Consider the following 17,366-nt stretch of genomic DNA (forward strand, 5'->3'; position numbering starts at 1 on the left):
GGGTCAGAGTTCAGATCTGTTAATATGCATTCATATGTAGAGTACCTCCCCACCCTACCTTAATCCTGTACATGCCTTTCTTAACTTCCCTCTTACACCTATTTTTTTCATCAGGAATTGAAATCTAACCAAAATAGAATAAATTTAAATATTTGTGATATAGAGGCACCCCGCTGGCTCGGTCAGTAGAGCATGGGACTCTTGATCTTGGGGTTGTGATTTTGAGCCCTATATTGAGTGTAGAGATTACTTAAAAAATAAAATCTTTAAATATTTCTGACATAGAATAAAAATAACTGCTCAGATCGTAAAAGAGGAAAAACCGTTTACATGGATCCACTTCTATAAAACAAAAATCACAACTCTTATTTTTGAGAAAGAGTCCTTTTTACTCTGTAATACCTTGTTTCATGATCACTGTTTCAATGATGAAGGGACTCTGAACTCATAAGCAAACCATGCCATGATTGAAGCTTTTTATGTAGAGAAGCTGGTTAGAACACAAAACCAGTATTTTGATAAATTCACTTTAAAATGTTTTTCATACCCACTTAAAACTAATTACAACAATATGATCTTCTACTCCCAAGGACTTGGACTGGATTAGGAACATTGAAAACAAACACACAGAACCACTGGGTCTGGCTGTGTGATCTACAGAAATGCTTCCTGAGTGTGTGTGAGGTCAATCTGTTGACCATCAATTGTGCCAGAGTTCACCAGCAGCTACAGTGTTGTTCTTTAGTATGTTTCCATTGTGAACTTATTTCTTTAAGTTTAAGTCTTTGGGATGATTTCTGCAAGATGAGTCTTTAGCATCTTGAAATTTTTCAGAGAAGAGATTAAGAAAGTCTCAATTATTTCCAGAAGCCACTGGTATAAAAATCATGTTTCTTCTATCAGATCGACTGCTCAAAAGCTAAAGGTACACGGTCCTCATTCGGGTAAGCTGCATTAAGTGGCCCTCAGCCCAGGGCACTTTATCCCCACACACTCAAGGGAGTCGGCTTGAATGTCAGGAAACACTGAGTTGCATAACAACAAAGGAGGGCTCAGGAAAACTGGGATTCACTCGACTGGTACACACAGCCTCGTAGATAGACCCACACAGACAGATGCGTAAGAATAGAATCATTTCTGTTCCTCACAAAGTACTCACAACTTCAACAAGAAAAGTCACAGGTTTATATAAATGCCCATTTTCATATCAGTTTATGAATTCAGAAGTTCTTTCAAAAAGAATAGGAGATACTGCTTTTAGCAATCAGTTTGGGATGAGAATACTTCTGACACCATAGGAATAATAATGGTGTTCTCCCTAGGTTTAAATTCCTCTTATCCATTTATGACATTTTTCTCCATCATGTACTAAATTCTACCCATCCTCACAGTAACTTACTATTATTACCAACATATTTTTAAACTAGGTGTATACATACATATACATGTACATACATATCTACTAAATTGAACCTTATGAAACTGTTAATACTTGACCTTTTCTGACCTATGAAAACAGCTTTTTTTCACATGGTTGTACCTAATAAAATATGAGCTTTAGTTGGATGACTATATCTCCATATATATGTATAAACTATCTCTCCCTCTCTCTCTCTCTGCACACACACACACACACACACACACACACACACACACAAAGAGTGCAGTACTTTCTGTTTACTTCAACAGGAAGAATGAAAATGCTTCCTCTATTCACCAGTTCTAACACAGCCTTGCAAAACTGTACTTGGTGACTACTGGTAATTTTTAATGAAAATATTTAGAGGTGTAGTAATTTCCACAAATTTTGTATTTGACCAAATCAAGTCTGGTCCAAACTGGGCTTATGGTCTTTGAAAGTACATCACCCAACTACTTAACTGGAATAGTCTACCCTGGAAGATGGCTTTTGCAGGCTTATGGTCAGGTCTAGAATCAGCAGGCCAAATAATAAAATACCAAAGCATTTTCAATTCTTCCTTTGTGTCCTCAGTAACATTTCATATAGTGCCTACCGTGAGACGCTATGCTAAGCACCAGTAAAACAGATATGCTCCAGACCTCGCTTTCAAGAAACTTAACATCTTTCAAGAAATATAAAAATATAAATAATGAGAGAATATTCTAAGGTTTTAAGTTTCAAACTGGGATAGAGTAAAACGTAAAAAGAAGATAGCACTTGAGAAGTTTTAAACTGCCTTCAAACACCAAGTGGCAAGAAGCCAAATACAAATGTGTACCAAGTTCAATGTCAGTCCATATGATAATCACAGGTGTCCTCCTCCATGGTTCTGGACCCAACAAGTCCTTCATCACCCCCAGAAACAGGGACTAGAGATCCTCTAGGTCAGTTAAATCCACGGCCACTTTCAGGAACACGGTGTCATCTTTAATGTAGGTGTTCTTGGCGCTCTCCAAAGTGGAATGAGCCACGAAGCGGGGGCAGCCAGACGCAATGTTCATCTCTCCATCAGGTCTTTTAAAGCTACTGCTATTGGGGTCAGCCTTGAAGGTCTCCATAATGTGGTTCTTTTTGCCACTCTGGTCCAAAAGCATCAGGGTCACCCTCTGCCTGAATGGCCACTGCAACAGTGAGTCAAACTCCCCTCGCATCACCACGAAGTACAGTGACAGGTGTGTCCCCTTCCCGGACCCATCCCCGTTTAGGTATGCTCTAGCACAGAGCCGGTAGCCGCACCGGCTGGTGTAGAAAGGCTGGCTGAAGATGGACACCGTGTGCCCATCGAGTGCCTCCCTCTTCTTCGTCTTATAGTCTGTCACCTTCCAGATGAGCTTTCCGTTATAGCAGGCACCTTCTAGCAGTTTAAATCGCTCTTCGTTTTTATTCAGCTGTGCTTTATGAATATTAATGTGGGCATCATGTTTGTTAGTCTCCCCTTCCAAAACAACTGCAAAGAAAGAAAGAAAGAAAAAAAAAAAAGATTCCATAGGCCTTAAAGTTGTCTTTAGAATTTGCCCAAAGTGGAATTGTGTTATCTGAAGAGAAAAATAAAATTCTGACATCCTAAAGATGAACTGAACTCAATGTCCACCAATGGATCATTTATATGAATAATTAACTCAGTGACTCTCATGTCTTGGCAAAAGTAGCACCAAGGAAACCCAAATACACACTCTTGAACTGAAGCTCACCAAAGCATATAGAAGACACACAGCATTTGACTCATGTGCATTAGCATGGTGAGGCCCATTATTTAATAACTGGGATGCTTTTAAATAGCCAAACCCTTTCAGATTTTCCTATACTTCAAACAATATTTCCACCACATCTCTCCCTTAGTTTTTTCATTATTTTCCACTCTTCTTCAAAACCACCACTCCCTGTGTTTGGAATTTCCTGGCCCATTTCTACCCTTTGCCTGTTCCAGCCCCTGCTCATCGCCGTCCATCATTTTCCCCCGAGTGGCCAGAATCTCATGCTGTTCTGTTTCACAAATACCAGATTCGACCATTGTTTATCCTGGACAGCTGCGACTCTCCATCTGGCCAGGTGTTTGCTTGTTCCAGAAACATATGCAGACAACAGAGTCATCCAAAGAGAAGTAAAATACGTGCCATACCTAGTCTTTGATCATTGGTTTCTAGCAGAGTAATTTTCTGCTTCACTGTATCAATCGCTTCCACCAAAGGCCTCAGATCAAATTTATTTTGTTGCTGGTTAGCCACTTGTAATAACTGACGCACTTGAGCTTCTAGCCAAGCGGACTTGTCAATGAGACTGGCAAGAGCCTTTCAGTACAACATGGATCATAATGTAAAAAAGAAAAAAAAGTTAATATCTTAGTAATTCATTGATATTGAATTTTTTCAACCCAAACATTTCACATTTAATTAATCAATTGATGCAATGAAAAATGCACAGTCTGGAAGAGAAAATTCAGTGAGGTTCACAGAGAGATGAACTACCTAGTATCTTCCTCCTCCTTCCGGTCACAGCTCCTGTTCCAAATTTTTGAACTTCTCTTCATCTGACTTATACTCCTCCCTCAATTTCTATCCATTTGGTGCTCTAACCTATCGTTATATCTTTGTTCTCCTGTTGTCTCTCCTCTTGCCTTAATCACTTCCTTCTCAGAGGCTATTCTGATCCACGCCTGCTCTGTTAGAAGGCAGAGAATGAGCTGGAAATAGACCCATCCGTTCTGGCCTGAGCCCTACAAGTGGTCCAGAAGTGCAATGAGGTAAGGCTTGAACTTTAGATTCTCTGCCTGGGTAGAAGAGAGTAAATAAAACTAGACCCATACTTCTCTTCCACACTTGCCCCTCAGGACCTTAACTCTGACTGGTTTTGTGTTAGAAAAAGGTCAGAATTGAGATAATAACAAATAAAGATATCCTTTTTTTCTACACACACACACACACACACACACACACACACACACACAGTGTGCTGACAAAGTATGGGGAAATTACATGGCCTGCATTTTTCTGGGATAGTCCACATTTCAAAACTGCTACCCATACCACAGGTCTTAAGATCCTTTTCACCACAGGGGCGCCCGAGTGGCTTAGTCGGCTGAGCGTCCAACTTTGGCTCAGATCATGATCTCGAGGTTTGTGAAATCAAAGCACATCCCCCCTCCCCCCATCAGGCTGACATGATGACAGTGCAGAGCCTGCTTGGGATTCTCTCTCTCTCTCTCTCTCTCTCTCTCTCTCCTTCTCTCTGCCCTTGCCCCACTCATACTGTCCTTCTCTCTCAAAAATAAACATTAAAAATTTTTTTTTACCATAAATTTTATAACTACAGTAAAGATACTATTCATTAGAAATTTGTTTATGGTTACTTAACATTCATGATTTGCAAGTAATTTTTGATATATTTTAGTGTTTAAAGCATTTTATTCCCAGGGCACCTGGGTGGCCCAGTGGGTTAAGAGTCCTACTTTGGCTCAGGTCATGATCTCACAGCTCATGAGTTTGAGCCTTGCATCAGGTTCTGTGCTGACAGCTCACAGCCTGGAGCCTGCTTCAGATTCTGTGTCTCCCTCTCTCTCTGCTCCTCCCCTGCTCATGCTGTTGCTCTCTCAAAAATAAACATTAAAAAATTTTTTTTAAATAAATAAAGCATTTTATTCCCAAGGGAATTAATATTTCACTTTGTTGACTATGGATACACTCAATGAATCTTACATAAAGGAACTAATATTGGCCCAACATCAATTATAACCCTAATTGCCATAAATTATATAAAGTATTATGTCAATTCTGTTAATACCTTAGTTATATTATTATAATTAAATATAAATAAATATAATATTATAATTACATAATTATATTAGTTAACTTACTGACATTGTTAAATGTACTGGGGTTATGTAAAAGAAGATCTTTATTCTTATGAAATACATAGTGAAGTGTGTACAGGTACAGGGCCATAATATATACAGCTTACTCTCAAATGCTTCAGAAAGTGCATACACATACAGCAACAGAGATGTAGAGAGATATGGGACAAAATACTAACAATGGGTGAATTTGGGCGGAGAATGCACAGATTTTTTTTTTTTTTTGAGAGAGAGACAGAGAGAGAGAGAGAGAGAGAGAGCATGTGCACAAGCAGGGGAGGGGCAGAGGATCCAAAGCAGGCTCCATGCTGACAGCAGAGAACCCAATATGGGGCTCAAACTCACCAACTATGAGATCATGACCTGAGCCGAAGTCTGACACTTAACTGACTGAGCCACTCAGGCACCCCAAGAATACATGGGTATTTTTAAGCACTATCTTATTCTTACAGCTTTTCTTTACATTTGAAATTATCTCCACTTAAGAAGTTATAAGAAAAACCCTGACTGCCAATTGAAGGTCAAATCTTGGCTATGAATAGAGAGGCCATTTCTCACCTGGATGTTTGAGAGGAAGCTTCCATTTTTGCCGAGTAGCTGTGCAAACTGCTTGAACTCCTTTTCGAATTTCTTTACTGTTTCTGCTAACTGCTGGATTTTACTTTCTTTCTGTTCTAGGCTCTTATATAAATCAGAAATCTAATAACAGAAATGGGGATGAGATCATTTAAGTGTATGTATACAAGTTAAAATAATTTAAATACAAGTCTAGAAAAATATTGCAGTAAGAAAGTGTTTCTAGAAAAATAAATATACATGTAAGTAATGAGTCACTAAATTCTACTCCTGAAAGCATTACTACACTATATGTTAACTAACTTGAATTTAAATAAATTTCAATAAATAAATAAATTAAATTTAAAAAAAGAAAAATACATACATGTATTTCTAGGAAAATATTTACAGGTAGATTTCTATATAATATTTGTAGGTGCTTCAAAAAAACCAGATCCACAGATTTCTCATCAGTCTTTTTCATAGCTTAACCAGCTATGATGGTTCATCTAATGATAGTGACATCACTTGACAAAATTTACTGAACTAGTTCTCTTCATTCATTCAGTATGCACTTATTAAACAACCACACAGTACTGATCATCACAGCACAGCAGATGCTATCTGCACAGTATCAATAGTAATAGCTGACATTTGCTGAATGTCTGTCATACCCTTGTATTCATTAGCTCTCTTAATTCTCAAAAAACCCTATGAGTTGGGTATGATGATCAGTTCCGTTTTATAGATAAGGAAACAGAGGTGGAGAGTTTAAGTGACCTGCCCAGCAGACAGCTAGCTTAGCAAGTGGTAGGCAAAACATGATATGCTCTTAGAATCTGTAATTATTTCAGGGAAATAACCAAAAGCTTTCGTGTGAGCCTAGACAACCCTCCTCCTATCGCCTCATCCATTCAATCAGCAATACTTACCAACTTTAAACTCCCGACACACAACAAAACAAACGATTCTTATATCTACTTCTCATTTCATCTCATTTCGTTTCACACTCACTGTAGCCTTATTTCTCACCTGGGCTGCTACAATAGCTTCCCACCTGGTCCTACACCATCCCTCGCACTCCCGCCAGATGGGAAGCTCTATGGGAATTGGGACGCATGTCCCACAGTCTGCTGTAACCTTGGCAACTGGTCTGGTGCCTGGCATCAGCAGGTATTTGATAAATATTTTTAGTATGAACGAATGATACTCTCCCTTTCTTTACACTTGTTTTTCTCCAATTCATCCTTCATGCTGTAACCAGAGACAAATCGGTCTTGTCACTCCCCACCCCCCACCTTAACCATCCTTAGTGGCCTTCTTTTACAGACCCTACAGGGTCCTACATGATCTGCCCCTGGCTACTTTCTCAGCCTGCTGCCTATTCCCATCCCACCTGTGCCCTGCCCTGCAAGCCTACACACTTCTATTGTCCATCGAGTCCTGGTCTCTCACACACTTCCTCCTCCATCTAGAAACTACCACTTTTTAAGCCTCTACTCAAGGACACTTTCTCTCAGAAACACTTCTTCACTAGTATCACCTACCTAGGTCATCTCTCAAGTTCTAAGACCCCCTGACTACACTCTAGCATTTAACTTACCTTCATTACTCTTATTGCTTTTTTGGGTTGTTTTGGTCTTTTCCTCCACTAAACTATTGAGGCTACATCTCCCTTATTTCTTCATCCCCAAAGCCTTGCACAGTGCCTGGCACACAGAGGGCATTGGATATGTGTTTTATAAATGAACAAATGGTTGCAACAACCATCTGCTCTCTGACCCCAGAATCTTCCATTTAGATCCTGAGAGCTGATTTCCACCTACATGGTAGACATATCTCCTTGATAAGTGTCTTCTCCCTCCACCTTACCTCTACTTGTCCTGCAGTGTCCATCTCAGATAATAATTCCATGTTCTCTGCCTTCTAAACTTACAGCTTGCCATTGTGACCTTGGAGTGTCTCTCAATGCCCTTCCCATCCCCAGACACAGCCTTGGCTGAGCCACCAGCACCATCACTTCCAGTATCTCGCCTTCACCTAGTACTGAACTGCTTATTACATTGCCACTGTGCTAAGAGCTTAAATATATTAGCTCATTTAACCCTTCCAACAACCCCATTTTATGAATGAGGAAATTGGGGAAGAGCGGAGTTAAGTAGCTTGTCCAAACTCATACGGCAAGTGTGGGGCCAGGTCTCAAAACCAGGCATTCTGGCTCCGGAGCCCTCACTGTTCAATTGCCAGGCTCTACTGCTACATTGCCTAGTTCGTGACAACATCCTTCTGCCTGGTCCCCCTGTCCTCATGCTCTCCTCTCCCTCTATCCATCTTCTGTGCTACCACCAGCTATCTTACTGTTTAAAGCCAAACAATTAGCCAGCCAAGTAGTGGTCTTTGCCTGCCCCCACCATCCAAAACTTTGCTTCACGCCACTTTGCTTTCATGAAAGACCTGCGTTAGTGCCTGTTTCACTAACCGAAAGAAATCAAAGAGGATCTTCGCTTTTATGAAATGGTAGTTGCTTCTTTGCTTTACACGACATTGGCTTATGAAAGGTTCCATAGGATTGCTCTGTTTCCCATTGTGTGGGAAACCTGTATTTTCTTATCTCGAAACCTCCATTAGCTCCCCTATTACTGACAAACATTAGTTCAAACTTTGGCCCTTAAATCCTTTCTGAAACAAAGCAGATATGAATGAATAAAAAATAATAATTGAATGTACAGTATCTGCAACCTCTTAGCTTACATGGAAGGCCACTGCAATCTGCACCCAGCACACCAGTCTCCAGCTCTTTCTGGCTCATGTTCAGGAGCCTCACCACCCCAAAACCCCCGTTCCCTGAACCATCAGCCTCTCTCATAACTCCTGGTCTTGGCACAAGCTTTCCTTTTCTGGAACGTTCTTTCCCCACAACATTTAAGTTGACAAATCTTTTCTTCCTTCAAAATGAAGCTCGGATGTGCTACCTTGAAGAGCTTTCCCCAAATCCCACAGAGCAAACTGCTGCAGCCTCTGTAGTCCAGACTGAGTAACAGCATATCCTATGGCACGGCAACTTATCTATTTGCATTTTTGCGTTGTGAGTCCTTCAAGGGCAGAAGCTGTGTGTTTCTTGACTCAGAGCCCCTAGCAATGTACCTCATAGCTGATGTATGGCAGGTGTTTGTTGAATGAGTGGATGGATGGATGGATGGATGGATGAGGCAAGTGGTACAGAAAGAACTTAGGAATGGTTATCAGGCAGTGTGCCCTCTACCAAAGTCACGGTCTGAGTGGTCTTCGCACTTTTCTCCAGGGTCTGACCTTGGAACTCACATACCTACTTTAATATGGAATTAGACACCATAAACTAATTGGCAATAATAGAATTCAGCTCCCTCTCTTCCTGACATGGGCTTGAGAAGTCTGATCCTCTGAGATGTTCTAACAAAATAATTAACTTTTATAATAATTACTCAATAGAATCAGCATTTGGAGTCCATTATGAATATTCCAGGGACTGTGGCAGGCATTTGCACACATTAATTTCACTTGGTAATCACAACTCAGTGAAATACATATGTATGTATGCATTTATCAGGCTGCAAAGCTTTTCATAGGCAGGAGTTAAGACTTACTACAAAATATATAAAACCCAAAATGCCTAGAACAGATAGTTAACTATTGCTTCATGGTAAGATTGGTCTAATTAAAAAACATCAAGCGCCTGCTAGTCACCTACTAGGTGCCAGATATTAACCAAAAGGCGTGTGGATAGGCTGCAGAGACAGTGTGGTATTTCTAGACTAAGAATCAGGGGACATGGGTTTGAGAGTAAATTCTACCACTTACAAGTTACAAACACATCAAAATTTCTTTGAGCTTAGTTATTTCATCTGCTGAATGAAAGGGTTGGGTCCAGAGATCTCAAAGGCACCTTCCAGTTCTAATATTCTATAATCCTATGGGTCTGCCTGGCCACTTAGTAGAAAACCATCTACCTCCAGTAGACATGTACTCAAACAGAGGAGACTATAAAAAGCCAACGATTACCAGCCCCAGTGGTTGTGATGCCTCCCCTTATATCTGAATTCTTGAATATTTACCTGCTCTTCTAACTGGAAGTTCTTTTCTAAAACCAGAAGCATGTGGTCCCGTAAGGCTGAATGCTCATGCTCCAGCAGGTTCCCCCGTTTATCCTTCAATGTGAAAAGGAAAGGAAGTCAGGCTGCTGAAAAGCTCCAAACATGAAGGTGGTGGCGAGATATTCTGCTAAAGCAGACCTTCACAATTTTGCTTGCTTGTCCGAAGGTAAGTTGCAGAAGAAACAGCCCCTCCAGGTCCCTTTCCCAGCCACAGGATTCTACAGTGCCCATGAGACAATTTTAAACTTACAGAAACAGAGAATCGGGCCACTGTCAAAATTTCAATGTGGATTTCCTTCCTTGTGCTGGGAATGTGTGACCGTGGGTCAAGTGTAGTTATCCTCTGTCAACTACTCCCACACAAAACCTATCTCTTTGGCGGGTTAGCTTCAGATCAGTTTCAAGCCTAGGTTAGTTCTCTCTCCTACCAAGCACACATTTTCATGCTGTCTTCTATCAAAGGCCACAGGCATGCAACCTGATTGTAACTTCAGCCCAGGCAAATTTGTTGCCCTCAAAATCAAATAACAGGTTTATAAGAATAAAGGGTTACTTCTTCCCTGATGATTAAAATACCGAATTGCAAACTGCCTATATTACTAGTAAAAGCAAATGGTAGATGTTCTGGGTGATCTGTGGACCAAAGCATACATTTATCAACAATTTTCCTTCAGTTTAGGATTGGCCCCTTTTCCAGAGAATACCTTTCCTCCTCCTTTTCTTCCTTTTCATCCTGGAAGGTCTAGACTACAGCCCAACTGGGAGTTTAGGCCTAACTATTAGGAAGATTCCTTTCAGAGCTGCAAAGCAATGCCATATTTCATGCACTAAAAAGATAAACCTTATCCTTTTTGTAGCCAAGACTGTCACTGGTTTGATATGTGAAAATCTGTGGACTCCAATGATTTTTTTTAAAGGGTCCCACAATATGCATTTTTTAAAATAGGTTCTTAAGGTAAGAGAAATGTAGGGGCACCTGGGTGGCTCAGTCAGTTGGGCATTTGACTTCAGCTCAGGTCATGATCTCACAGTCCGTGAGTTCGAGCCCCGCGTCAGGCTCTGTGCTGACAGCTCAGAACCTGGAGCCTGTTTCAGATTCTGTGTCTCCCTCTCTCTTCCCCTTCCCTTCTCATGATATGTCTCTCTCTGTCTCTCAAAAATGAATAAACGTTAAAACAAAATACTACATGGCAATGAGAAAGAATGAAATATGGCCTTTTGTAGCAACGTGGATGGAACTGGAGAGTGTTATGCTAAGTGAAATAAGTCATACAGAGAAAGACGTACACCATATGTTTTAATTCTTATGTGGGTCCTGAGAAACTTAACAGAAGACCATGGGGGAGGGGAAGGAAAAAAAAGGGGGGGTTAGAGAGGGAGGGAGCCAAAATATGAGACTCTTAAAAACTGAGAATAAACTGAGGGTTGATGGGGGGTGGGAGGAAGGGGAGAGTGGGTGATGGGCATTGAGGAGGGCACCTGTTGAGATGAGTACTGGGTGTTGTATGGAAACCAACTGGACAATAAATTTCGTATTAAAAATTTTTTTTTTAATAAAATTAAAAAAAAGAGAAATGGATGCTCATGTGAAACAATACAGCAAGATATAGAATGAAAAGCAAAAGTCCTCTTCTTTCCAGCACCGCATCCAATTTGCTAAGTCTCTCACTCACCAGAGTCAGTGAAGATATATACACATTTTTAACTCAATGAGATCATAACCATATTTAATTTTTAAAAATACATACCTCATTCTTTTTATCAGATGCATGGTATTCCAAAATATAAATAATATATTATAACATATAATAAAAATTATATAGCCAGTACTTTAGTGATGGACTTAGAGGTTTTTAGTTTTTTGTTGTCTTTTGCTACATAAACAGCTTCGTGTGAGGGTTTGTATATGCGTGTAATCATTGCATACTTATGAAAGAATTTCTGAGATAAATTCCTAGCAATAGAATTAGAAGGCCACTGTATGGGCTCACTATTTTTTTTTTTAACAAAAAATTTATTTTATTGTATTTTATTTTTTTTATTAAAAAAATTTTTTTTTAACATTTATTTATTATTGAGAGACAGAGCATGAGCATGGGAGGGGCAGAGAGAGGGGGAGGCACAGAATCTGAAGCAGGCTCCAGGCTCTGAGCTGTCAGCACAGAGCCCGACGCAGGGCTCGAACTCACAAACCATGAGATCATAACCTGAGTGGAAGTCGGATGCTTTACCGACTGAGCCACCTAGGTGCTCCTGTATTTTATTTTTTTTTAACTAAGCTCTTGGTGCCTGGATGGCTCAGTTGTTAAGCATCTGACTTCCACTCAGGTCATTATCTCATGGTTCATGAGTTCAAGTCCCACGTCAGGTGATCTCATGCCCCGCTTTGGGTGACCCCTGCTTCTCTCTCTCTCTCTGCCTTTTGCTCACTTGCACCCTCTCTCTCTCTCTCAAAAAAGAAAAGAAAAGAAAAGAAAAGAAAAGAAAAGAAAAGAAAAGAAGTAAGTTCTATGCCCAACATGGGGCTTGAACTCACAACCGTGAGATCAAGAGTCACATACTCTACCAACTAAGGTAGCCAAGTGCCCCTCACTTTTCATAGATATAACTAAACTATCCTCAGAAAAAGTTGGGATATTGTAAGTTGTTTTAATCTTTGTCAAGTTGATGGTGAAAGTTATATTTCTTGTTATAATATACATTTAGGAGTGAGATTGAGTGCCTTTTCTTACATCTGTTAGTCAATTGAATTTTTTCCTGAAACTACTCATATATTCCTATGCCTACTGTAATGATTCTTAATATATTAAGGAAAATATCCTTTTTTGTCTTGTCATATGTTGTAAATATTTACTTCCAGTTTGTGGTTTACCATTTGATTTTATTTATGGTATTTTTAAAAATCATATAAAAGTTTAAAATATTTGTGGTTAAATATCAAAATTATAGCTCCTGGTTTTGTGTTAGTCATCTAAGAAAGACTTTTATATCAAGAATAAAAAAATCGGGGCGCCTGGGTGGCTCAGTCGGTTAAGCGTCCGACTTCAGCTCAGGTCACGATCTCGAGGTCTGTGAGTTCAAGTCCCGCGTCGGGCTCTGGGCTGATGGCTCAGAGCCTGGAGCCTGCTTCTGATTCTGTGTCTCCCTCTCTCTCTGCCCCTCCCCCATTCATACTCTGTCTCTCTCTGTCTCAAAAATAAATAAACGTTAAAAAATTAAAAAAAAAAAAAGAATAAAAAAATCCACTCACCTTTTCTTCTAGTATTTTTTATGATTTTTAAAATAAACTTTTTTAAAAGTTTATTTACTTATTTTGAGAGACAGAGTAAGTGGGGGAGGGGCAGAGAGAGAGAAAGAGAGAGAGTCTCAAGCAGACTCTGTGTTGTCAGTGTGAGGCTCCATGCAGGGCTTGAACCCACAAGACCATGAGACCATGACCTGAGTCAAAACCAAGAGTTGGGTGCTCAACCGAGTGAGCCACCCAGGTGCCCCTAAAATAAACTTTTAATTTGGAGTAATTTTAGATGTACACAAAGTATGAAACAATACAGTGCATGGTATATCTTAATGCCTAAAAGTTTGATCCATCAAGAATCTGTTAAAATGAGGTAGAAAGCAAACTTTCTTTTCTTTGTATATTTTATAAATTTATTAAATAACATTTTTAAAGGTGTTTGACAGGTAATAAAATACATTTTATTTTTTTATTTTAAAAATATTTTTTTTAACATTTATTCATTTTTTGAGAGATAGCACAAGCAGGGGAGGGGCAGAGAGAGGGGGAGACACAGAATCCAAAGCAGGCTCCAGGCTCTGAGCTGTCAGCACAGAGCCCGATGTGGGGCTCGAACTCATGAAATGCGAGAACATGACCTGAGCCGAAGTCGGACGCTTAACTGACTGAGCCACCCAGGCGCCCCAATACATTTCAAAACATGATTTCAAATCAATTCCATCTCAAAATATGTGGTAATAGAAGGGGTACCATAAAACCAAGATTTATAATCATCAGAAGGATGACTCCAGAAAGTCTCAAAATCTGGTAGAGGCAGTGGAGTCTGAATTAGAAATAATTACCATGATGGTTAATTTTATGTGTCAGCTTGGCTAGGCTACGGTGCCCAGTTGTTTGGTCAAAACTAATCTAGATGTTACTGTGAGGAACTTTTGTAGCTGAGATTAACATTTACAAATCAGTTGACTTTAAGTAAAGCAGATTACTCTACGTAATGTGGGAAGTCCTCATCCAACCACCTTTTAAGAGCAAAGAGTAAGGTTTCCTCAAGAAGCACTTCTCCTCGGGGCGCCTGGGTGGCTCAGTCGGTTAAGCGTCCGACTTCAGCTCAGGTCACGATCTCGCGGTCCATGAGTTTGAGCCCCGCGTCGGGCTCTGGGCTCAGAGCCTAGAGCCTGCTTCCGATTCTGTGTCTCCCTCTCTCTCTGCCCCTCCCCCGTTCATGCTCTGTCTCTCTCTCTTTCTGTCTCAAAAATAAATAAACGTTAAAAAAAAAAAAAAAAAAAAAAAGAAGCACTTCTCCTTAAGACTGCAACATAGAAACTCCAGCCTGAGTTTCCACAGTGTTGGTCTGCTCTGCAAATAATCAGATTCACCAGTTCCCACAGTCACATAAGCTAATTTCTTAAAATAAGTCTCTATATGTATATGTAGGTATGTATCTCCCATTGGTTCTGTTTCTTTGGAGAACCCTGACTGAAATGGCCAGTCTAAAAGTTCTCCAAAGTGAATGTCCTTCTGCATCCTGAATGGAATCAAAGAGTGAAATAAGCCCGCCAAATAAACGATACAGTAGAAGGCAGGGGCAGAAACAAAACGGCATTCCATACCTTTACAGTACAGCCATAGTGCTTAAAAGGACAGTCTTGTTCAGCTTCAGGACACACAGCGAGGTGTTCATCCACCTACGAAACAGACAGCCTCACGCCACAGAAATTCATCACCAATTCTCCAACTGCCTGATAGAACGGCAGCGTGCAGGGGACCAAGGGTGGCTTGGGAAAAAGGGAGGAAACAGAACGGGAAAAGCCATGCTGAGGCCTGGCAGAAGGAGAGCTGTGGTAAAAACCGAGAAGAATTCTCAGGGAAAAGGGAAGAGAACACAGAGATACGGCTGTCGTGGGGTTATTTAAACCTTGGGCTTCTGCCTGTGGGATTTTATCAAACACATACCACATTGGTTACTAAAACTTTACCTTACGTAAAATCTAAGAGAATCATTTACAGTTACCTCAGATCTTGGAATCATCTGCAAACACTTGTTAGGACAAGATACTGGGTACTCAGGACACAAGTTTTCCTCATGATTCTGAAACAGAGAAAGTGTGATGAAACAGAGCCAAACTGTGCTTCCCAGGGTTCCCTACTATGGCCTCACAGGGTTTATGCATAGGTCTCTGGGGATCTGTGTTATGTGGCTTGCCCTCTACAGGAAGGTACAGCCTAGTTCCAAAAAGGACTAAAAAAAGATGGCCGCTTTCTTCACGTAAATTAATTCAATTTTCCAATTGTTCCAAAAGGTCAGAGGGCGCAGGACTCACTGAGGGCAAACTTTGTGAGTCATCAGTATGGCTCCTCTGGTACATGTGAAAAGTACAGCAGACTCTCTTTTTCTGCCTACGTCCTGCCACTCCAGATGGACTGAAGCACCCTGAGGACACAATATCGTCACCTCCTCATGACCCAGCACCTAGCACTGCTCCTTGCACAATCACACTTAGTAGGTGTTCAAACAGTGCTGTCACCAATGATAAATGAGTAGTGTCCTACCAGCAAGGCTTTTGGCTTTTTATAGAACTCTAAGATAATTCTTTGGACCTATTTCTGTACGAAAATAAATTCACTGTGACCACTCAGGTAGAATTTAGTCCCATAAAAGACAATCTTTCTTTCTTTCCCTTTCTTTCTTTCTCTTTCTTTCTTCCTTTCTTTCTTTCTTTCTTTCTTTTTCTTCCTTTCTTCCTTCCTTTCTCTTTCTCTCTTTCTTCCTCTGTCTCTCTCTTTCTTTCTCTTTCTTTCTTTACCTGTAGATTGATTACTACCACATCTTTTTTGCAATAAAGGCATTTTTCCTCTCGAAACTGGCAATATGCGCTCAAATGTTCTTTCAGATCTTTCCGAAGGACTGGCTTCTGACAGTTCTCATTAGAACACTGCACGGCTTGAAACGGGCATTGCTGGAGGTGGTCCTGCAACAGATAACACAGGCCAGTGGGCCCCGCTGACCAGGGCGGCGGGAGGGGAGCCAGCTGGAAGCCTAGAGAGGGAGGGAGGACACTGGGGGCAGCTGGGCAGACAGGGCTGCAGAGGAGAGGGCACGGATGGGGCTGCCCAGACGGAGGCTGCGATGGCTAGCCTTGTTTGGTAGGAGTTAGGAGGACAGGGAAGATGGCTGAAGAAGGAAGCACGCTGAGTCTATTTCAGATTATCTAGTAACATGCCCGAATTTGCAGGGCAGTTCCTAAACACTTTCCTTAGGCTTGCTGAGTAATTTACCAGTCCTGCAAGGGCATTTTTAATTTCTTCTGTGCACCCTCCATCCCCACTGCCAGCACCAAGTACTAATCTCTGCATGGCAGATGGTAAAAGCTGGGACGGAGGGAAAGAGCAAATAAGAGTGGGGCATATCCTAAGTACATGAAGGAAGGAAAAGGATTAAAGGAAGAAAGGGGAGGGAGAGAGAGCTGTTCCAGAGTGGTCAAAAAAAGCAGATGGGAAAAAAAAACAAAACCAGAATCACAGGCCCAAGAGAAGCTGGGAGCGGTCAAGCTTGTTAGTCAGGAAATGTTCTTAATCAGAATACGAGACAACAATAACATGGACAGTGTTCGTTCCAGTATTCTTTATGGTATCAATTTTGAAAAGCAGGTGGTATATTTTTTTTTTTTCTTTTTGAATGTTTATTTATTTTTGAGAGTGAGAAAGGAAAAGGGAGCTAGTAGGGGAGGGGCAGACAGACAGCGAAACAGAGGATCTGAAGCGGGATCTGAGCTGACCCCGACATGGGGCTCAAACTCAGGAACTGTAAGATCATGACCTGAGCCAAAGTTGGACACTTAACACACTTAGCCATCCAGGCGCCCCCAGCAGGAGATATATCTTAATAAACGCTTTGGATCACTGCAAGTTATTGTGATGCTAACAAGTTATCAAAACCCTATTGATGTTATTCCCAGCAAGACCCCTTACAATACTGTTTGCAAGCTCTGGCCTGTGGGCCAAATCTGGCCTGTTACTTGCTTTTGTAAATAAAGTTTTTCTGGGGCGCCTGGGTGGCGCAGTCGGTTAAGCGTCCGACTTCAGCCAGGTCACGATCTCGCGGTCCGGGAGTTCGAGCCCCGCGTCGGGCTCTGGGCT

At 41.0% G+C, this 17,366-nt stretch overlaps 1 protein-coding gene across 1 annotated transcript in view; it reads right to left on the reverse strand.

The window, feature by feature from the left end:
• Positions 1 to 1,162: 1,162 nt before the first annotated feature.
• The window catches only part of TRAF5 (TNF receptor associated factor 5), a 51,034-nt gene continuing 34,830 nt past the window's right edge, over positions 1,163 to 17,366 (reverse strand). The window contains exons 5-11 of the mRNA XM_047840215.1: positions 16,034 to 16,198; positions 15,241 to 15,318; positions 14,840 to 14,914; positions 9,956 to 10,048; positions 5,868 to 6,008; positions 3,582 to 3,750; positions 1,163 to 2,909 (exon numbers count right to left, since the gene is read on the reverse strand). Of these exons, the coding sequence (XP_047696171.1) occupies positions 2,332 to 2,909; positions 3,582 to 3,750; positions 5,868 to 6,008; positions 9,956 to 10,048; positions 14,840 to 14,914; positions 15,241 to 15,318; positions 16,034 to 16,198 (1,299 nt within the window). The 3' untranslated portion in view covers positions 1,163 to 2,331. The remainder of the gene's footprint in view (positions 2,910 to 3,581; positions 3,751 to 5,867; positions 6,009 to 9,955; positions 10,049 to 14,839; positions 14,915 to 15,240; positions 15,319 to 16,033; positions 16,199 to 17,366) is intronic.

This window comes from Prionailurus viverrinus, chromosome F1 (assembly GCF_022837055.1).
Source record: "Prionailurus viverrinus isolate Anna chromosome F1, UM_Priviv_1.0, whole genome shotgun sequence".
NCBI classification, from domain to species: domain Eukaryota; kingdom Metazoa; phylum Chordata; class Mammalia; order Carnivora; family Felidae; genus Prionailurus; species Prionailurus viverrinus.